The sequence below is a fragment of the Haliaeetus leucocephalus genome, unplaced genomic scaffold, assembly GCF_000737465.1.
Source record: "Haliaeetus leucocephalus isolate CR32 unplaced genomic scaffold, Haliaeetus_leucocephalus-4.0 Scaffold517, whole genome shotgun sequence".
Taxonomy (NCBI): domain Eukaryota; kingdom Metazoa; phylum Chordata; class Aves; order Accipitriformes; family Accipitridae; genus Haliaeetus; species Haliaeetus leucocephalus.
Window position 1 is genome coordinate 1,414,367 of NW_010972953.1, and position 18,298 is coordinate 1,432,664.

Genomic DNA, 18,298 nt, shown 5'->3' on the forward strand with positions numbered 1-18,298 from the left:
CTTAAGTTTCCTTTAATTTTGTTTTAATTTGGTTTTTTTTGGGGGGGGGGGGGTTTTTTCTCCAGGCTGCAACTTTTTTTTCACTGCTGCTTCAGCAAAAGCGATTCAGGAAATTCCGATCAAATCCCGGCGTGCAGCAGCCCTGCCCCTGCTCCCCGGCGGGAGAGGCAGAGGGCTTAATTCTCATTAATAACCACCATGGGTCAATTATTGCAAGAAGGAGGAAAACCAGCAAAGCTCTTCGGCATCACATGTTATTTAAGCTTCCGAAAATAAATGTTCTTTGCAAATCAATCTGTTTGCAGCTCTGCGCGTGGAGCTGGCAGAGAAAAGAGTTGCTAGAGAGAAGTTATATTTATAGAGGTTATTTATTTTAAATAAACAGGCACTTAAGGCAGAGGCTGCTGCTCCCAAGTGCTACAGCCCTCCCCTGGGCTTTCCCAGCCAAGGGCTCCCGTCCCTCACCCTCCAAGCGAGCTCCCATTGCTGCCCGCAAAGTGCCGCAGTTGAGCCACAAACAGCAAGTCTTGGGCTCCAACAGCGTGGTTTTGGTCCAGCACCCACCAAGAAACGCAGCGCCTGTTTGGGAGATGCAGCACCCACCCAGCCGCTCCTGGGGCAGACAGGGCTCGGTGGCAGGAGCCACAGCCAGAGCGCACGCAACTATTGTTAGAGGAGACCCTGCTCACTTGAGAGATGCAAAAGCAACACTCGGCTTAGCGGGCTGTGGTTTTCATCCTACCTTTTCTCCCTCTTCTTCTTATATATGTTAAAAATATATAAGGGAAGCTTGACATGGGCATAACCCCAGACAAACAGGTACTGGGACAGCCTCTGACAAGCTCTGCTGGGTGCCTGTTGTTAGTTATTGCTCACAAACCATGTATTTATTGTGCATCTCCCAGCTGGCACGTGTTGGGAAGTGTAATGTGTTCAGGGCACCTGTGGTCCAGAAAAAGACGAATTGGAGGGAGTCCCATTCCCGCCGTGATCTTTCCCGGGTTCCCCATTGATCCTCGTGGGACGGAGGGTGCAGGCAGGGGTCGTGGGTGCCCGCTCTCACTGTCGCTTTGTCCGCAGGAGCAGTGGGGAGCAGGATGCTGCCAGACGCTGTGGCCCTGCTGGTGGTGGTGGTGATGATGGTCGGCCTTCGCTCGGCGGCGGGAGGAGGCGCAGCAGGCTACACCCAAGTGAAGTACATGCAGCCCATGGTGAAGGGACCCCTGGGACCCCCCTTCCGCGAAGGCAAAGGGCAGTACCTGGGTAAGGGATGCGCTCTGCGGGAAGGTGGGATGACACGGGGCTGCGGCTGCCTGGGACACTTGCTGGGATGGAGGGAAGGGGCCGTAGCATCCCACAGCCATCAGGCACTCGACATCCCCTTACCCTCGGGGTTGGTGCCCCCAGGGAGCAGCCTGGCACGGCCAAGGGTTCTGCTGTCCAAAGCACCTTTGGCCGAGCACGGAGGGGCCGTTTAGGTCTTCTTAACGCAGTGTAGAAGGACAAGGATGGGCACAGAGAGGCTCAGCAGAGAAGTAGAGCCCTTTGTTCAGGCTGGGTGGGCACCCTTGGGTCCCTCAGTCTGGAAGCCAGTGCACAAAGGGGACCCGTGAGCCTTTTGCTCCCATCCTCCTGCATGTTTGCTGGTAGGTTCGAGGCACAGCCCAAGCGCAGGAGCCCCGGCATTCGCCATCTCTCCCCCTTACTGCTGTTAAACCTGAGCTGTCCCAGCAAGGCTTTTTCCAGTCCTCCACCTATCCCATTTTCCCTGGCTGTGTTTTGCACCAGCTGGGAGAGGAAAGATGGCCAAGGCCAGAGCCAAGACCCAGCCTAGCGAGGGGTGAGCAGAAGAGAGACACATTTCCTCCCTCAGAGAGCAGCAACCAGAAACTCCACACGTGTTAAATCACTCCCCACCAAGTGACATGTGCCGCATGGAGGGGCAGAGGCACTGAGATCATTGCTCCACACAGCCAGGCCTCCTGCACCATATCCAGCCCAGCCCCTGCCTTTCGTATCCACCTGCCCCAAGCTCCCCTGCCCACACACTGTCCCCTGCCTTTGCTATAATCCCCTGTGCCTGCCCAGGGCTCCTTTTATGCCCAGACCTGCCCACAGGTGCTGGAGGTTAGAAGGCGCAGGAGGGTCCATCAGTGCCCCACACCACGGGCTTATTAGGGTGTGCTAATTGCACACACCCTGGGGAACTGCTCAGGAACTTGGGGTCTTTGCAAACAGCAAATGTTGAGTGTGACTGAGTTTCCCCGGCACTTCTTGGCTCATCAGGGCATCCCTCTGCCAAGCCAGCCCCCAGCACCTCCCCAAGGTGCATGCGACCCTCGCTGCGCCCAAGGCAGCAGCAGCACCACGGTATCTTCAGCTCAAGAGGGGGATGGAGGGGAGGGTCTGAGCCCTTTCCTTGATACCAAGCACAGCGCTCCCCAGTGCTCTTCCCAGAGCCAGCCACCGCTGGCAGCACTGCGGGATGGGGCAGTGCTGGGGCTCGGGTGCCCAGACCCACCGGGCCGGTGCTTGGCCCTCGGGAAGAGCTGCCGGAGCCCTCCCCGTGGGTTCACACAGACCTGGACCCTCCAGGGAGCTGAAGTCTTGGCTCTGGGAGGAGAAACTGGAGAAGGCTCGGCTGCTGGTGGCTGATTTACTGCTGGGCTGAATGGCTTATCAGGAGTTCAGCTCAGCACATATGTCAGAAAACACACAGCAAAACCTGGAGCCGAAGCATGCTACGAGCCCCCCCACCTCCCTGCCCCCTTCCCAGCTGTTGTAAAGCTGCTCCCTGAATCCCAGCCAGAGACAAAACCTTCCAGCGTAGTGCAGGAACGTTTCAGCTGCTGGTAGGACTGGATTCAAATATCTCCCTGCTGGTTTTCCTTCTTTTTTTCCCTTCTTCCTATGCGCCGGAGTGGCTTGCGCTGCCTCTGAGCAGCGCCGCCTGCTAACCGTGGCAGAGAGAGGAGTGAGCGTGCTGGGCTGTTTGCAAGGTGCAGTTTGGGCGCAAGCTTTGCCAGGTTAGACCAGCCACGGGTTAGAGGAGATGCTGAGGCAGGGCACGGGAGTCCCCTGGACATTACTCTCCTAAAACTCCTGGGAAAGAGAGGGCGGACAGGGGGATGCAGGCAGGGGGGCAGCTGCAGCCTGAGCCACCAGCTGCGGGGCCGCACGGAGGCAGCTAGGGAAGCCGGTGCCTCCTGGATCCCACCAAGCTCCCATCTCTGCTTAACCTCTAATTTGGCAAGGAAAATCCCTGCTGGCCTTCTGCCCTGCTCGGGGAGCTCAGCTGACTTGCCGCGATGGCGCAGGGCCGTGCCGGGCCCCTGCGGGTTACCCCCTGAGCCAGCGGGGACCTGTGCGGAACACCCCCCCCCACCTCAAGCCGAGCTGCCCCAGCCTGGCCCTGGGGCTAGGACCCCTGCCTGGGGGGCTAGGCCAAGCCCCGGGGCTGTGGGGGGCTCCTACCGGTCTGCGGGTGCCATCTAGTGAGAGACAGGGCTGGTTTCCTCAGGGTGCCAGACACCTTTTCTGACCCAAAAATAGACTCCCCAGGAGCATGGAGGCAGCTCCGGGCAGGAGATGCCGCTAAATGCTAAAATGCTAAAAGCATTTAAGCAGATATTTGCACAGTTGGGTTTTATTTTGGTTTGGTTGAAACCACGTCTGTGCAGCTTGCAGCCAGGTAAAACCGCTGCTGGGTGCTGGCCGGGGCTCAGGGAGCCAAGCCAGCGGCACCCTAGCTCGGGGCAGCAATAAGGCACAGGCGATGCCCGAGACGGGGGTTTGTGGCAGGCGAGCGGTGGAGTTCCCCTCCAGCGACGGTACAGAGGGTTCACCGCGGGGCAGCAGCCTCAGCTGCAGAGGTAAAGGAGCACTTTTCACCTCCCCAGGCTTGGGGAAGCTCAGTGCAGAGCCAAGGTTCGTCCTCTGCCTTCAGGGCTGTGCTGCCCAGGAGGTGGGAGCAGGCGGGTGCTGGGCAGTGCCTGGGCTGCTGCTGCCCAGTGTCCCCAGAGCAGATGGCCCACAAGTCCTGCTGCTTTTAAAAGAGACTCAGTCCTGTGATCCCTGTGGGGTTGCTGCTTGCTGCACGTGGCCAAGAGGACTCCAGGTCCCTTAGCTCCTGCTAACGGAGAAACTTTGCTTGCCACCTCCATGCTTCTTTCTGCAGTCTGCTCCCATCTCACTGCCATCCCCTTGAACGGCAGCTCTGTCTGTCAGGGCTGGATCCTGCGCTGAGCCTCCCCGCAGGGCTCAGGGCAGCCGCTGCCATGGAAGACGGGATGAGAGATGCAATAACACTGGTCCCATGCATTGTCCCCGTGAGCTGTGAAACTCGCTCTCACGAGACGGGGCTTGGCAGCAGCCCTGGAACGAGCTCAGCCGGGCTCTGCCATGGAGCAGCCAACCTCTCCTTCCTGCAGTGTCATCCGGCTGCGCTGGCCAGACCTGCTACTGACTGCTCGTGGCTGGGAACCACTTCCCATCCTGCCGGATTATTCCTCTGCCGGCCATTCCGCACTGCCGGGTCCCTCCTCCAGGCACGCGGGGGTCCTTACCAGGGATGGACACAGCTCCAGAGGGGCTGCAGGATCTGCCTGAACGTGTCCATGCTCCTCAGGAGGTGAAAAGCTCTGTAGTGCCCAGGCAAGAGCTTGCAGGAGGCCATGCCTGCTCCTTCCCCTTCCCGCTGCCCCAGCTGGCTCTTTGCATTAGCATTCATGGCAGCTTTGTTCATGCTTCGAGGGGAACACATAACCCCATGCTGCTGCTGTGAAATGCAGAGCTCTGAGACATGCGTCTGTGGTAAGACATGGTCTTTTGAAATTGGATACCACTGGGGCTGCAATGTCCCAGTTTCTCTCCGCTAACGTCCCCGGTTTGGTTTTCCCGTCTGCTTTTTTGGCTGCCTGCAAGTTGGCAGCTCTCGCCTGGCGTTTCTCTTCGCTGCCTTGTGTGAGAGTGTGTGTGCTTTTTCCTTCCTTCGTGGGCTCAGCTGTAGATCCTTGTTCTGATTCCATGCAAAATGACCTAGAAAACTAATTCTTTTCAAACCATTGCAAGAAGACAAAAAAAAGGGAAAACACATTGAAATAATTTTCTGGAGAAAAATTTTTCCAGAATTCAAACCCCAGAAATCTGCTTTAGTGCAACACTTCACATCTCCCTTGCCTTCTTTCCCACACCATTTTCTGGGGTGAGGAGCAGGAGGTTTGCAGAAATCCAGTGGCAATGTCATGACAGACAAGTATTTCCTTAATCAAGACAGCCAAGTGACCTCTATTACAGCCTAGGATGTGGGTCAGGCTTTGATATATAGATAAGCTCTGAAAATGTTTCCATTACCAAAAGAAAAACAAGCAGGCACCAGGCTTGGAAACGGCCAGAGCTAATTGCTGTGCTTAGGAAAGGTAAAGCCACCTCTGATGCACCGGGAACAGTGCCTGCTGCTGCCACAGTTATTCTTTTCACGTGTCTCAAATCTCCCCTAATCTTTTCCCGTTGACTGAGACAATCTCTGTGTTGGCAGATCCAGGCGCTGCCAGTGTCCGTGCTCCCAAGGCCCGGCTCAGCTCACTGAATGCCCAGGCTGGGGGCCGGGCCGGCAGACCTCAGAGAACCCCCTGCCTCCTCCTCGGTGCCATGCTGGGGCACGCAGCCTCATGTTCTGCTCCCATCCCAGATGGGATCCATTCCCATCCCGGGAACTTGCCCATACAAATCTGTTCCCAACTGGAATGATCTACCTTGGGCAGATTTGGTTAAAATTTGCCTCAGATGTCAAGGTCCTTTCCTCTGCCCTTCGCATTTCTCATCATAGGCCCACATACATGCAACTGCCAAGTATTTCCTTCATTTCAAGCTTCCCCAAAAAGTTTGACAGATTTATTCTTTCTCACCCATTCCCGATGTCGCATGGGAAGCGACACCCTGCCTGGGCCAGCCTCAAGGAGTTATTTATGCTCACGTCTGTGCTTTAAGTACTGAGCTGCGGTGGGCATGTAATCTGGCTCTCCTCGGCTTTGTAGTCTCTCAGCCCATTAGTTTCTTTCTTATATCCGTTTGCAAAAGAGCTCTATAAATTCTTTAAATGTCAAGTGGTTACGGCCTATTCCCAGCTGGGCTGACTCATTTGGACGTAACCGAGGTTGCGTTTCCCTTGCAGCTATTGGCTTTTCCTCCATCCTCAGCGCTTTTTTTCTTTTTGGTGAGTTTTTCTCTGCCTTGCTGGACATGGGAGCTGAGCCAGCGAGCACCGCAGGCATATCTTAACCCATACACGAATCACCTCTTCGGTGTCTCAAGTACATGTCCAAGAGTTTTCTTTCTAATCCAAAAGGATTAAAGGTCTCCCGAGGCCCTGGACTTGAGGGATGGGGTGGAGGGATTATCCTCAGTCTTGGCTCGCTCTGTCGCCATCCTCTCGGCTGAGCCCAGGCAGGAGCGACTGAATCCCACGGTGCTTTCGAGGCCGCTGGGAAGCGAGGCAGCAGGAGGTTTGAATCCAGCTCCTAAAAAAACCCCACAGTAGGTCATCACAAAACAACGCTGCTAGAGCCGACGGCAATTGCTGGTCTTGTTGACACCCTCCGCGGAGGGATGGATGGAGTAAGGCTTGGATTAATACCCTGGGCTCTGGCCAAGGTCTTGCCTCACGACAGTCCTCCTGATGTGGTGGCCCAGGAGGCCGCTGTGGCCATGTTTAGATAAACCCATTCCTAGAGAAGGGCATTTGTTAAAGCCCCTGGCTTTAACGCCCTGAGGGCATCACGCACCGGGCACGCTCCTCCCCAGTAAAGCTCCGTGTCTCCTCTATCCACAGACATGCCGCCGCTGCTGCCAATGGACCTCAAAGGGGAGCCAGGACCGCCAGGGAAGCCCGGCCCGCGCGGACCCCCCGGACCCCCCGGCTACCCAGGAAAGCCGGGCACGGGGAAGCCGGGAATGCACGGCCAGCCTGGGCCCGCTGGGCCCCCCGGCTTCTCAGGCATTGGGAAACCCGGCATCCCAGGACTCCCCGGAAAGGCTGGTATGAAAGGGATGCCCGGAGCCAAGGGCGAGCCCGGCATGCGAGGGGAGCAAGGGCCGAGAGGACTGCCCGGCCCCCCGGGGCTGCCGGGGCCAGCCGGCATCTCGGTCAACGGGAAGCCGGGCCCCCAGGGCGGCCCCGGCTTGCCTGGTTTTCGGGGCGAGCCTGGCCCAAAAGGAGAGCCGGGTCCCCGCGGAGAGCGAGGGATGAAGGGTGAAAATGGCGTGGGGAAGCCAGGGTTACCAGGGCCCCGGGGGAACGGGGGTCCTCCCGGCCCCGCGGGGCCCCCAGGGCCCGTCGGCGTTGGAAAACCTGGCCTCGACGGCCTGCCGGGCGCGCCGGGGGAGAAGGGCGACATGGGCCCTCCTGGCGGGCCCGGCGTCAACGGGGAGCCCGGCCCCATGGGGCCCCGGGGCCCCCCTGGCATCGACGGGATCGGTGTCCCAGGTGCCGCGGGGGTCCCGGGGATACAGGGCCCCATGGGACCGAAGGGAGAGCCCGGGATCCGCGGCCTCCCCGGTTTGCCGGGCCCGACGGGCTACGGGAAGCCGGGCTTGCCCGGCCTAAAAGGAGACCGCGGGCAGCCCGGGGTGCCGGGAGCCATCGGCGATAAAGGGGAACCCGGCGTTGACGGGGAGCCGGGGGAGCCGGGCCCTGCCGGCATCATCGGGCCGCCGGGCCCACCGGGGTCCATGGGGCTGCCGGGCAAGCACGGGCTGCCCGGCTCCAAAGGGGATGTGGGGCCAAGCGGGCCCCCAGGAATGCCGGGGATGCGTGGCGACCAGGGACCGAACGGCTTCGCAGGGAAGCCCGGGGTGCCAGGAGAAAGGGGCCTGCCCGGGTCACTGGGGCCCCCCGGCCCAACGGGCCCCAAAGGAGAACCAGGGTTCATCGGCCTCCCGGGGGTGCCAGGATTAACGGGCGGCCCTGGCCCGAAAGGCGACGGCGGGATCCCGGGGCAGCCGGGGCTGAGGGGCCCCTCCGGCATCCCGGGCTTGCAAGGACCCGCGGGTCCCATGGGGCCGCAGGGGTTACCGGGGCTGAAAGGGGAGCCCGGGCTCCCCGGGGTTCCCGGTGAGGGGAAGACCGGTGAGCCCGGCATGGCTGGACCCATCGGCCCCCCGGGAATGCCGGGAACGCCAGGGCTGAACGGGCCGCCCGGCCCGCCGGGGCCACCCGGGCCGCCGGGAGCGCCTGGGGTGTTCGACGAGACGGGCATCGCGGGGCTGCACCTGCCGGACGGAGGTGTGGAGGGGGCCGTGCTGGGGAACGGCAAGCCGGGGAAGCCGCAGTACGGCCGAGGAGAGCTCTCCGCCCGGATCGCACCAGCCTTCACCGCCATCCTCACCTCCCCCTTCCCGGCATCGGGCATGCCGGTCAAGTTTGATAGGACTTTGTATAACGGGCACAACGGCTACAACCCGGTCACTGGGATATTCACCTGCCCCGTATCCGGCATTTACTACTTTGCCTACCACGTGCACGTCAAAGGGACTAACGTTTGGGTGGCACTTTATAAGAACAACGTGCCCGCCACCTACACCTACGACGAGTACAAAAAGGGCTACCTGGACCAGGCCTCAGGCAGCGCCGTGCTTGAACTCAAGGAGAACGACCAAGTCTGGGTACAAATGCCCTCGGACCAGGCCAACGGGTTGTACTCCACGGAATACATCCACTCCTCCTTCTCTGGGTTCCTGCTTTGCCCCACATAACGGCTGTTGGGCACGTTTCCTTTTCACCCACTTTAGCCATAAACTGTCTTTTTTTTTTTGATAAAAAAGTTTTTTAAAATTAATACAAAAAAGAAAAATCACTGGGAAGAATGCGCAAGCCATTGTCGCAGGACCTTGCTTCATGCTGTTTGATCCATGAGTCAAGAGGGTAATCGGAAAGGAGACATCTATCTTTCTTTCTTTCTTTCTTTTTTGGGGAGGGAGAATGGAGGGAGGGGAGTGACTTCCTCAGCAAAGCATATTTGGAATAAATTTTACTCTAGTGACTGTACATCAAACACAGGAACACGCTTGGGGATGGCAAGGATCTGGCTCTGCAGTAAACTGCTCTGTGATCCAGAGAGGGTCTTCTGGAAGACCAGACCCTTCTGGTCTGTAATCAAGTGCCCTTGTTTCCCATTTTGAGTACTAGTTAAATAAATACAGCTGTTGTAATGGATGGTGTATTTGCTAACCAGCACAGGGGTCCTAGGCACTTAACACAAACCCATACAGCAGCAGAGATCCATGATGGATTGAGAAATTTCCTTCCCAAACCATCAGACGCCCAAGTTCCAGTCTCACTGATGCCTATTTTTTCAGGCTGTGCTTTGAGGCAGTCTCTCTGATTCACTCCGGATTCAGTGTGGTTGGATTTATAATCATAAAAAGTGGAACACTTTGCATAAGCACCTTCTTATATGAAGTAAATATTCTTTTTAACCCTCCTTGCCCAGCACCTTTAGGAATAAAAACATCCAGGCATTGGTATCTGGGAGGATGACAGATGACCTATTCCAAAGCCGCTGAGGGAAGCTGGGACCCCTGTGATGAACAACGATCCTCTCTTGTGGGCTAATTCATCTACTGGCAAGTCCAAGGGCTAGTTCTGTCCTGTCTGTTTCTTTGCAGCCCAAAGACTTGCTTGGCCTCGTGAGCATCTTGTTCCTTGACAACACAAGGATGGCACTGCAAGCCCGGCTTATGGTGCTTCTAGCCTGGTTTGATAGAAGGTTTAGTTATGCTTTCTTGAAAGTGCCACTTATGGACAACTCGCTTTTTCTGCCTCACTATTTTGGGATGTGTAAACTTTTGCATTGGTATCCCCCCTTTCCCTGGGGACCTTTTAATTAAGAAAAAATAGTGTTCGTTCTAACCTTCCATTCAGTCATTTTACAACGGTGCTATTATCTACTTAACAACGTTATGACAAGTCTAGTGCAATATATACCTGTAAAAGTGCACCATTCCAGGTGCCAATCTGTGACTTAGGTTAAAAAAAAAAAAAAAAAAAAAAATCACATTTGTCTGTTGTTACCACTTTGTCTCACTAATGCTTGAAATGTTACTGACCTGAATATGAGCTACAAGGTTCTGGGAAAGGTATGCGCGGATACTGACCACTTGGCTGCTCTGTCCTTTGCTAAAGGGAGCAACTGAACCCTGTTGCTTTGCAGATTTTCTCATGGTAGAATAGTCATTGCCACTTGCACTTACAGTAAAGCGATTCTTCTCATCCCAGGCAAGTAGCACGCTGCTGAAGTTAATCCACATGTGGTTACACTGCATGTCCCTCCGCAAAGGCACATCCCTGAGAAAACAGCAACAATTTGGTTACCAGCTGAGCAACTATTACCCTTAAATTTTCCTAAAGCCTGTTCTGTGGCCAAAGAAATGTAGCAAGAATGGGACTTGGGATTGTTCTCCAGGTGGACTGTACAAGATATTTAAACAAATTTTCTGTTTTGTTTGTTTGTTTGTATTTCTCCTTAAGCCTGTCCCATGTTTCCGCCTCTTGCCATCCAAGGGCTTCCTTTTAAGAGCACACCTATCCCTGAAATTAAGAAACACAAAAAGAAAACTTACAGTCGGAAGGCCAGTGCTTCAGCTACTGCCCCTCTGGGGCTGGCGCTGGCCTGTCGCCCTCTCCAGGATTTTATTCCACATAAAGCTGCAAGTTTCATGTAAAGATGAAACCTTCTCAAGCTGAAAGACTGTCCCAGTGTCCGATCCCACTGGACGTTTTTAACTCCTGAAGGCAGGGGGGTGCCCAGAGCATTCGGGTTTTGATCATAACAGGTTACTTCCCAGCAGGAACAGGAGCCATACAAAAAAGGAGTCCCTAAAATTAAAAGTGGAAGCTCAGATGCTTTCTTTAAGCCCAGGCCTGGTAGGGGAGGGTGCTAGGATGAGGCCTGTGTCTCCTTTATTGAAGCGTCTTTCCTGTGGAGAACAGCAAGGAACTTGAGCTGGTGCCAGCAGCGGGGTCTGGCTCCCACCGCGCGGCACTGCCGGCGGCGCGCGCACACTACCTGCAGCAGGGCCAGGAGCTTCTCGCGCCCCAGCCACGCGCCGGGTTGGAAGCTCCATCCTGTTACTCAGCAAAGTGACTTATTTATACTGTGTCCTAACCTACATTCCATCTCTTTTTGTTCTGTTTTGTTTTATTCAAAACTTCTTGTTCTAGCTGGCAAAAAGCAATGACGAAAATACTCACTATAACCACACCGAGATAGTAACTCGTTCAGTGCTGTAGATATTGTTTTGCAATTTCACTTTCCCTTCATGTGCAGAGCATAAACCATAATCAACCTTCCGCAGCTATATAACCTGTTACACTTACACAGTAATTGCAAGGCAAAGATATTACACGCACATAGAGTTAGGCTAGAAAAAACGATGCACAGGATGAGGGAGGCTGTTCACTAAGCCGGACACTGTCAGGAAGAATTTTTTTTCTGGAGTACTGAGTACGTGATGTTCGCCAGCAGAAAGGATTATTTTCTGTCGTGTGTGTGAGCGCATGGGATTTTGGTTTCAATCACAATAATAAAAAAGGTTGGGTTGGATGAAGTATGTCTATTTTTAATTATGAAAACTGCATTACGATGTGCATTTTTATATACAAATTCTTACTATTTTTTTTAAATTTGCCTCTAGTATCTTCATTTCTAACCTAGTATATAGAGGTTTTTAGTTTTGTAAATACTTATTACATGCACTGTCTGTCATAGTAAAAGTTGGTTTAAAATGCACTCTTTTTGTGATCAGAAACTGGCCTTCTCTTCAGAACTAAAACTACAGTACTTGATTGTATTGACAAAACATCAATAAAACTTATTGTATAAAAGGTGGGCTCAGCTGTGCCTTTGTCCTGCTATTAATGGGCTTGCTCAGCCTTGCTTGTAAGACCATTCATACAGACCTCTTGCACTGTGTTTCCTTCTCAAATCCAGCTCACTTGTTCCCAACAGTCCAGCAGATTTGCTTGCTAATTAATATTCTTATGTAAGAAGGTATTGCATGTTTCTTGTGATTAAGGAAAAGATTCCTGTCTCCGGAAGTTCATTTTTAAAAAAGGATGAAATCCAGACGTTTCCTGACTGGCAATTACTAATTTGAGGAATTTAAGTCAGAGTGTTGGGGATTCCCTTTCCCTTCTGTGTTTTTTCCATGATACTTTATTTTTTGCTACGTTACACAGCCTTGTCTACTGCCAACCTCCACATCCCAAGCCACAAAAGCAGTCAGTGCAGCAGCCCACAGAAGAAATGGTGAATCACCTGTAAGCAAATCACTTTCAGAGGCTAAAAGTACAAAGAATAAAGAGAAGAAGGTATGTTTTCCCATCTCATCTCTTACCTGGAAGAGGAGATGTTACTTGTTACAGGTGAAATGCTTCCAGAGAAGCCTGGTTGCCATGTGGGCAGACTCCTTCAAAAGCTGCTGATGAAGAACAAGTGATTCTCCTGCTGCAAGTCGCGGGGGCACCCAGCACGCTCCCTGGTCTCTGCATGATCATCGCACGCTGGACTCCAGCAGCTGAACTCCTTCCACGCACTGCTCCTCGCTGCAAACACAGCCTGCAAAGGAGAAGGGCCTCTCCAGTGAACCTAATGTGCCTGACCGATGCTTCTGACTCGCCCTGCTGTTAACCAGAACCACTACTCCTGGGCTCTTACAAACTTCAGCTGCCCCTTACTGCTCACTGGCAAGAGCAGCCACCTGAAAGTAGTCTTCACAGCAGATTTCCAGTGCTAAAACTCACCCCAAAGGAAGCACGAGTCTTGGCTACACCAAAGATGTCCTAACCAGTGCCAAACAACTTCCATTTTGCTTTCTACAGAAAGATTTCAAGAACCCATGACAAAGTAGTTTCAGGTTGAGTTTCAAAGCGAAGTATGGGGTAGGGAGAAATAGCCCAGAGGTTTTCATATGACTCCTCTTGTCATTTAGTATGGAAGCACAACTTCATGACTTGAATGAAAAGACGGGAGCAGTGGCTAATTAACAAAGATAGCTAAGTGATTTTATTTCTTTCTGAGGACGTCAGAGCAAAAGGCTTTAGTACACATTTAAATTCTGGCCTAAAATGAGCTATATTTTTTAAACAGGAGCTCTTCTGCTCTTCGTGAGTTCCAAACATTTAAAATTATAAACCTGCTTTAAAAGGAAAATATCTTCTTTTAAATAATTCTGTGAATATGTTCACACCTCTGGCAGAATAATGTGAAAAACCTGACATTTTACATCTGCAGCATAGTACATAAATATACAATAGACCAAAATTCCACATATTCTCAGGACAAGAATTCATTTATACAAGGAAAACCCATTAAAGCATCACACAGAAGACTGGGACTTGAAGGAAGCAGACTACAGGAAAAACTGGAAGGACCCATCGCAGCCAGATTTTCCACATGTGCATGCAGCCTGACACACACAACGACCATGTGCCGATACTAACAGGGAGTGAGCTCTGTTTGAGCAGAACGGTCACTTCCTGGTGTCACAAGAAATACTAGAGAAATAATACAGAATTACACTGTCACATTCAAATTTATAAACATTTCCATACAATGACTGCTTGCCTCTTTCTTTTTGTTTCCAAAATTAAAAAGCTTTCAACCCTTTTCAGACATGCCATACCCAAGCTGTTACTCCCTCTTTGACCAGCTCCACTGGGCAAAGGTTTTAAAGGTGAAACTTTGGAACAACATAGCTTTGCTAGAATATTCTTGGCCACCAGTACCAGCTTCAAATGCACAAATTCTTTCAAACTCTGACAAACTGTCCCCCAATTAACCTACCTTTCCCTTTATTTTCAGATCATTCTTACCAAGTACAGAGTTTTAAGGCTGTGAGAAGTAACTCCTGCTTCCTACTGAAGTCATTTTTGTCACTGACTGCAGCAGAACCAGGAATTCAATCCTTGTGTAACACTAGGTTTCACAACTATCTCCACCCACAGATGTAAACAGCAACCTCACTTGGAGTTCTGGACATAAACAGGACAGCATTATAAATGCAGGATGCACGGATTAGGAACAAAGGAGTAGCTAGAGTAGCTGCAGCAACGTGAAAGCCAGCTATGTAAGGGAACACAAAATGCAATAGATTAGGACAGTGCCAGGCGGATTGCAGAGCAAAGGACACCAAAGGAGCAGTAATTAGTTATACCCTCTTCCAGCAGTAACAATGAGCCAACTGGGATTCTGTCCGCATGCACCAAAGGCATTTCTCACAATGCCACTAGCAATGCAAAGAAATCCCTTCTCCAATCTCTTGGCACTTTTCATTCTGCTTTGAAGGAAGCAAACCTCCCTGGGAGGTCTACCCTCCAGCATCTTCACTCCACAACACAGGTGGTAACCTGTGCCACCACGCAGGACACCCTCCAGGCTCTCCAGGGATGTGCCTCTCTGATGACTCCCATCTACATCCCTTAGCTGGTCAGCTGAGTGTGAGCTGGTGTTTTAAGAGGGGTGTGGAACCTATCAAAGCCACTGTGGGACAGACCACTAACAACTGAAACAAAGGAGTAGAGGAAACAGCAAGAAGGTTAGTGGATTCAGACACCCATCTAGTAACTGTAATGACAAAATGGCATAATGGTGGACAAAGCAAGAAGCAGAAATCTTATGAAAAACTAGATGCTCCTGTACACTTCAGAGGAGATGCACCCACTGTCCAAGGTGCCACATGCAGCCACTTCCCAGCTGAAACACAACCGAAGGGTGTGTCCCCTCTCTTCCAAACCAGCTCGTGCTTCCAGCTCTCAGCTCACAGCAGCAGGCATCTTTCTCACGTGGAGGCTCACTGGCATCTGCAGATGGCGTGGATCCACCACCAGATTTCTGACCAGAAAAGCAGAGGTGACCACCCACTTCGCCTTCCAAAAACAGGCTCCCCTTGGAGCTCAGAGCCGCTGGCAGTACAGTTCATACAAGCTATTTGCCAGCTTCTGTGTCTCTTGAAAAGCTTCACAGCTCTGCTCCCAACTTGGGGATATCTGTTCCTCCCCATAATAAGCCCCTGCAATGGCTCCTGCCATGGTAGCAATGGTGTCTGTGTCTCCACCCAGAGAGATACAGTAGATGATGGTCCTCTGCAGGTTGCTGTAGTGATCAGGAATATCTGGGTCAGCTTCCATACAGCGCAAGAAGGAGTAAATTGCAGTAGGGACAGACCGCAAAGCAGCAATGCCATTGCCTGTTAACAAAACCAATCATCTTCAGTGCTGCAGAACACTTGTGTCTTCCTTCCCACAGAAGTACCTTTTCCCTTCTAACTGCAACTTCCTATTGCCAGTTACTTTCAATACCAGTGTCATTGATTTTATCATGACAAGGTGCCAAAGTCTGCACCTCAGAAATCTCCCCGCAGTTCCCTGGTACTACTCACATCCTGGAGACCAACTCCCAGCTACACCAGTATAGTTTGGTGATACGCATTTACCTGTTCCCATCCAATATGAAGATCTGATAGCCATGAAGACAAGAGATTTTAGAATAATAAGAAATGTTATTCATGATAAGGTTTTCTAAGCAAAACATTTTTTTCCCCACCAATACAGAGATGGAATCACTGGGTCAAGACTCGGAGAATTACTGACTGGTGAGCACAGGCAGCTTTTCCAGCATGTTCTGTGCCTGACAGGCAGCAGAGGCCAAAGTGGCAATCGAGGGGAGGACACATCAAGCAGCCTTGCTGAGTTAGTCTTGCTTCCAGCTCTTTCCTAATACTTGTAGTAAGAAAGGTACTTACCTAATTCAAACAATACATCTGCTTTGGGAACACTGCTGAGCTCCAAAAATTCCTTTATTTTCTTTAGACGCCTTGAAAATGGTAAATCCTCAAATCCCAGTCTGGAAACAAAGAGTACAATGAAGAAGAGAGAATGTAAAGAACCAGAATAAACTGTACAGAGCAGAGTTAGTGCCCCTCACAGCCACTTACGCTCGGGCATCAGTAAGAGACTTATCGTCTGCCTCTACATCTTCCATGTGGCTAATGAGCTGCTCCAGGAAGGTCTCCTTGCTGAGTTCTCCCTGCAGGGCAAGATGCACGGCCAGGGCCTGCAGGATGGCCCCGTTGTAGCCCAGGGAATTGGCATGGGTTAACTCAGCGCTCAGCTTCGCAAACTGCAAATGAAAACACATCGTGAGCAAACCTACCTGAGAGATCACGGTGGGAGCCGCCTGACAGCAGGGGTTCCCAGAGCCGAGGTGCCCAAAGGAGCCAGGAACGGTACCTTCTTAACATCCTGGACATCAGAATACATGAGTGAGATGCCTGCCACCCTCATGGCACCGCCATTGCCATAGGAGCCTTTCCCGTTAAACTGGGCTCTTGCTGGTTCAAACACATCATTGCACTTGGGGCTCAGGAGCTTCTTGAAGACATTGACAACAGCCATCCCATAGCCCCTGTTGGGTTCCTTCTTGTACTCCTCAGCAAACCTGGCGTGGGCAAGAGAGCAGCAGTTACGCAGGTGAGAAAAAATACACGGGGTATTTGGTCTGTTACTGAAGTTTGTAAAGAGGTTGTATAAAGCCACCCGATAAAGTGAATTAATAACACATGGGTAATTCAGTGACAGTCAGGGTTGAAACGAGTCAGTTCTGTAGGGAAAAAATCATATTCCCAAAAATTGGTGTGAAAGGAGGAAAGGGTGTACAAACATCACCTTTCACAACCCACTTGTTTCCCTCTCAACTTTGCCTTGAAATAGGAGCAAACTGGAAACATTTCCGTGGGTCATAACCACAAAGAAAGTCTTTTGTTCAAGTTCAATGGAAGAGTTTTCTAAACAAATAAATGCTCTCCCTTAAGTGGAACCAAATGCTACCAGGGCTGTGGATTCAAAAGGGAAATAGATCATAAACAAACTGAAGCTGACCTCGCTAATATTCACTAACTAAATTAAGGGAAGTACCAACGTAAATAGCAACAAATAAACATGAAAGGAAATGCTTCTGAAATGTCTAAGCATTATCTTCCACAAAGGTGAATATACACACACACGGCTACAGTACAGCATGTCCCATCCTGCTTCATTTTAAAGCAGGCTCTGAACCCACGCTAAAGCTAACAGTACTGCATGTTCCAGGACAGTGCAAAACACACAATAAATTACACGATTAGCCATCGCTTTTCTGATTTTTTTTCCCCCACAAACTGATGATGACTTTGCCATAGCCCCTGTCCCCTTTCACAGAAAATTACAGTGACTGCTTAACGTTAAGAAAGTTTTGCCTTCGCTAGTAAATGCCAACACCCAAGCCTCCGAAGCTGGCTGCAGTCCTTACCTCTTGGCCATATCCACTTCATCAAACTCTCGCTTGGCTAGCAGGGACTGCACCACCGACCTGCTCATGGCCGTGTCGTCAGTGTACGAAAGCGTTTCTAAAACAGAAGGCCAAAACATAATGTGACCGTCCAGGGACAAACTCTCCTCCTGTACTGCTCCACTGTCACCACTTCCCTACTCTCCAAGGCCTAATTATCTGTATGCATTACCAGAAGTTCCCCAGCACTGTGAGCTTGTCACTAGCCACAGTCATCAGAGTAAGACACAGAGCAAGAGAGATGCATCCACAGCAAGAAATCAGACAGAATGCATTTCAAGATTAATAAGAGCCAAGAGAAAGTGTTTGATATCCAGAGGTGCACACAGACAAGTGAGACAAGTCTCTTTCTCACGGAGTCTACAGTGTACACTGACAAGCAGAGAAGAGAAAGCGCAGTTTTGTTTCTGGACAAGGCTGCAACAGAATCAAATGCCTTTAAGATCCTACTGGAAGGGTTTACAGGGCTTGCTGCACAGCTCAGAACCCCAACACAAATCCATCATGGTTTGTTAAGAGTTAAATAACTGCTCTTGTGCTTCTCTTACTCTACTCCTTCTCTGGTTTTGGTACACCTGTCCCTTGCTGACACCCCCGCACTGCGATAACCCAGTTCCCAGCACACTCCACACCCCCGGCTTCACTCGAACACAGCAAACCACAGGTCCCTCCACACCAGCCATGTGCACAAGGAACCAGGAACTGCCCGGGGGGGGCAGAACCTGGGCACTGCTTCAGCAAAGTCATCCTCGCCCCGCGGGGGGGGTGTGGGGAAAGCCAAACCCCACAGCACAGGGGCACACGCCAGAGTGGGGGGGCAGCCGTGGGGGTCCCAGGGGAGGTGTCCCTCGCTGTCCCCCAGGGGCAGGACTAGGGGCACCCACGTTTCGGGGGGGCGGTGGGCCTGGGGGTGCGGT

The 18,298-nt window shown here is 52.0% G+C and overlaps 2 protein-coding genes across 2 annotated transcripts; one reads left to right on the top strand and one right to left on the bottom strand.

The window, feature by feature from the left end:
• The first annotated feature begins 1,136 nt into the window (after nucleotides 1-1,136).
• Nucleotides 1,137-8,751, top strand: COL8A2 (collagen, type VIII, alpha 2). The gene is made up of 2 exons (XM_010575974.1): nucleotides 1,137-1,263; nucleotides 6,830-8,751. Exons 1-2 carry the CDS (start codon nucleotides 1,137-1,139, stop codon nucleotides 8,749-8,751), a joined length of 2,049 nt encoding a protein of 682 aa, XP_010574276.1.
• A 4,350-nt stretch (nucleotides 8,752-13,101) lies between these two features.
• ADPRHL2 (ADP-ribosylhydrolase like 2) lies at nucleotides 13,102-17,973 on the bottom strand. The gene is made up of 6 exons (XM_010575975.1): nucleotides 17,930-17,973; nucleotides 17,343-17,439; nucleotides 16,286-16,493; nucleotides 15,991-16,175; nucleotides 15,799-15,899; nucleotides 13,102-15,243 (listed from the first exon to the last, which is right to left on the bottom strand). Exons 2-6 carry the CDS (start codon nucleotides 17,408-17,410, stop codon nucleotides 14,951-14,953), a joined length of 855 nt encoding a protein of 284 aa, XP_010574277.1. The 5' UTR covers nucleotides 17,411-17,439; nucleotides 17,930-17,973; the 3' UTR covers nucleotides 13,102-14,950.
• Nucleotides 17,974-18,298: the final 325 nt, after the last annotated feature.

Coding starts and splice junctions, on each gene's coding strand:
- COL8A2 (XM_010575974.1), top strand. CDS start 1,137: ATGATGGTCGGCCTTCGCTCGGCGGCGGGAGGAGGCGCAGCAGGCTAC. Junction 1,264..6,829: donor AGGCAAAGGGCAGTACCTGG/GTAAGGGATGCG, acceptor CTCTATCCACAG/ACATGCCGCCGCTGCTGCCA.
- ADPRHL2 (XM_010575975.1), bottom strand. CDS start 17,410: ATGAGCAGGTCGGTGGTGCAGTCCCTGCTAGCCAAGCGAGAGTTTGAT. Junction 16,176..16,285: donor ATGTCCAGGATGTTAAGAAG/GTACCGTTCCTG, acceptor TTTCATTTGCAG/TTTGCGAAGCTGAGCGCTGA. Junction 15,900..15,990: donor TCTCTTACTGATGCCCGAGC/GTAAGTGGCTGT, acceptor CTTTGTTTCCAG/ACTGGGATTTGAGGATTTAC.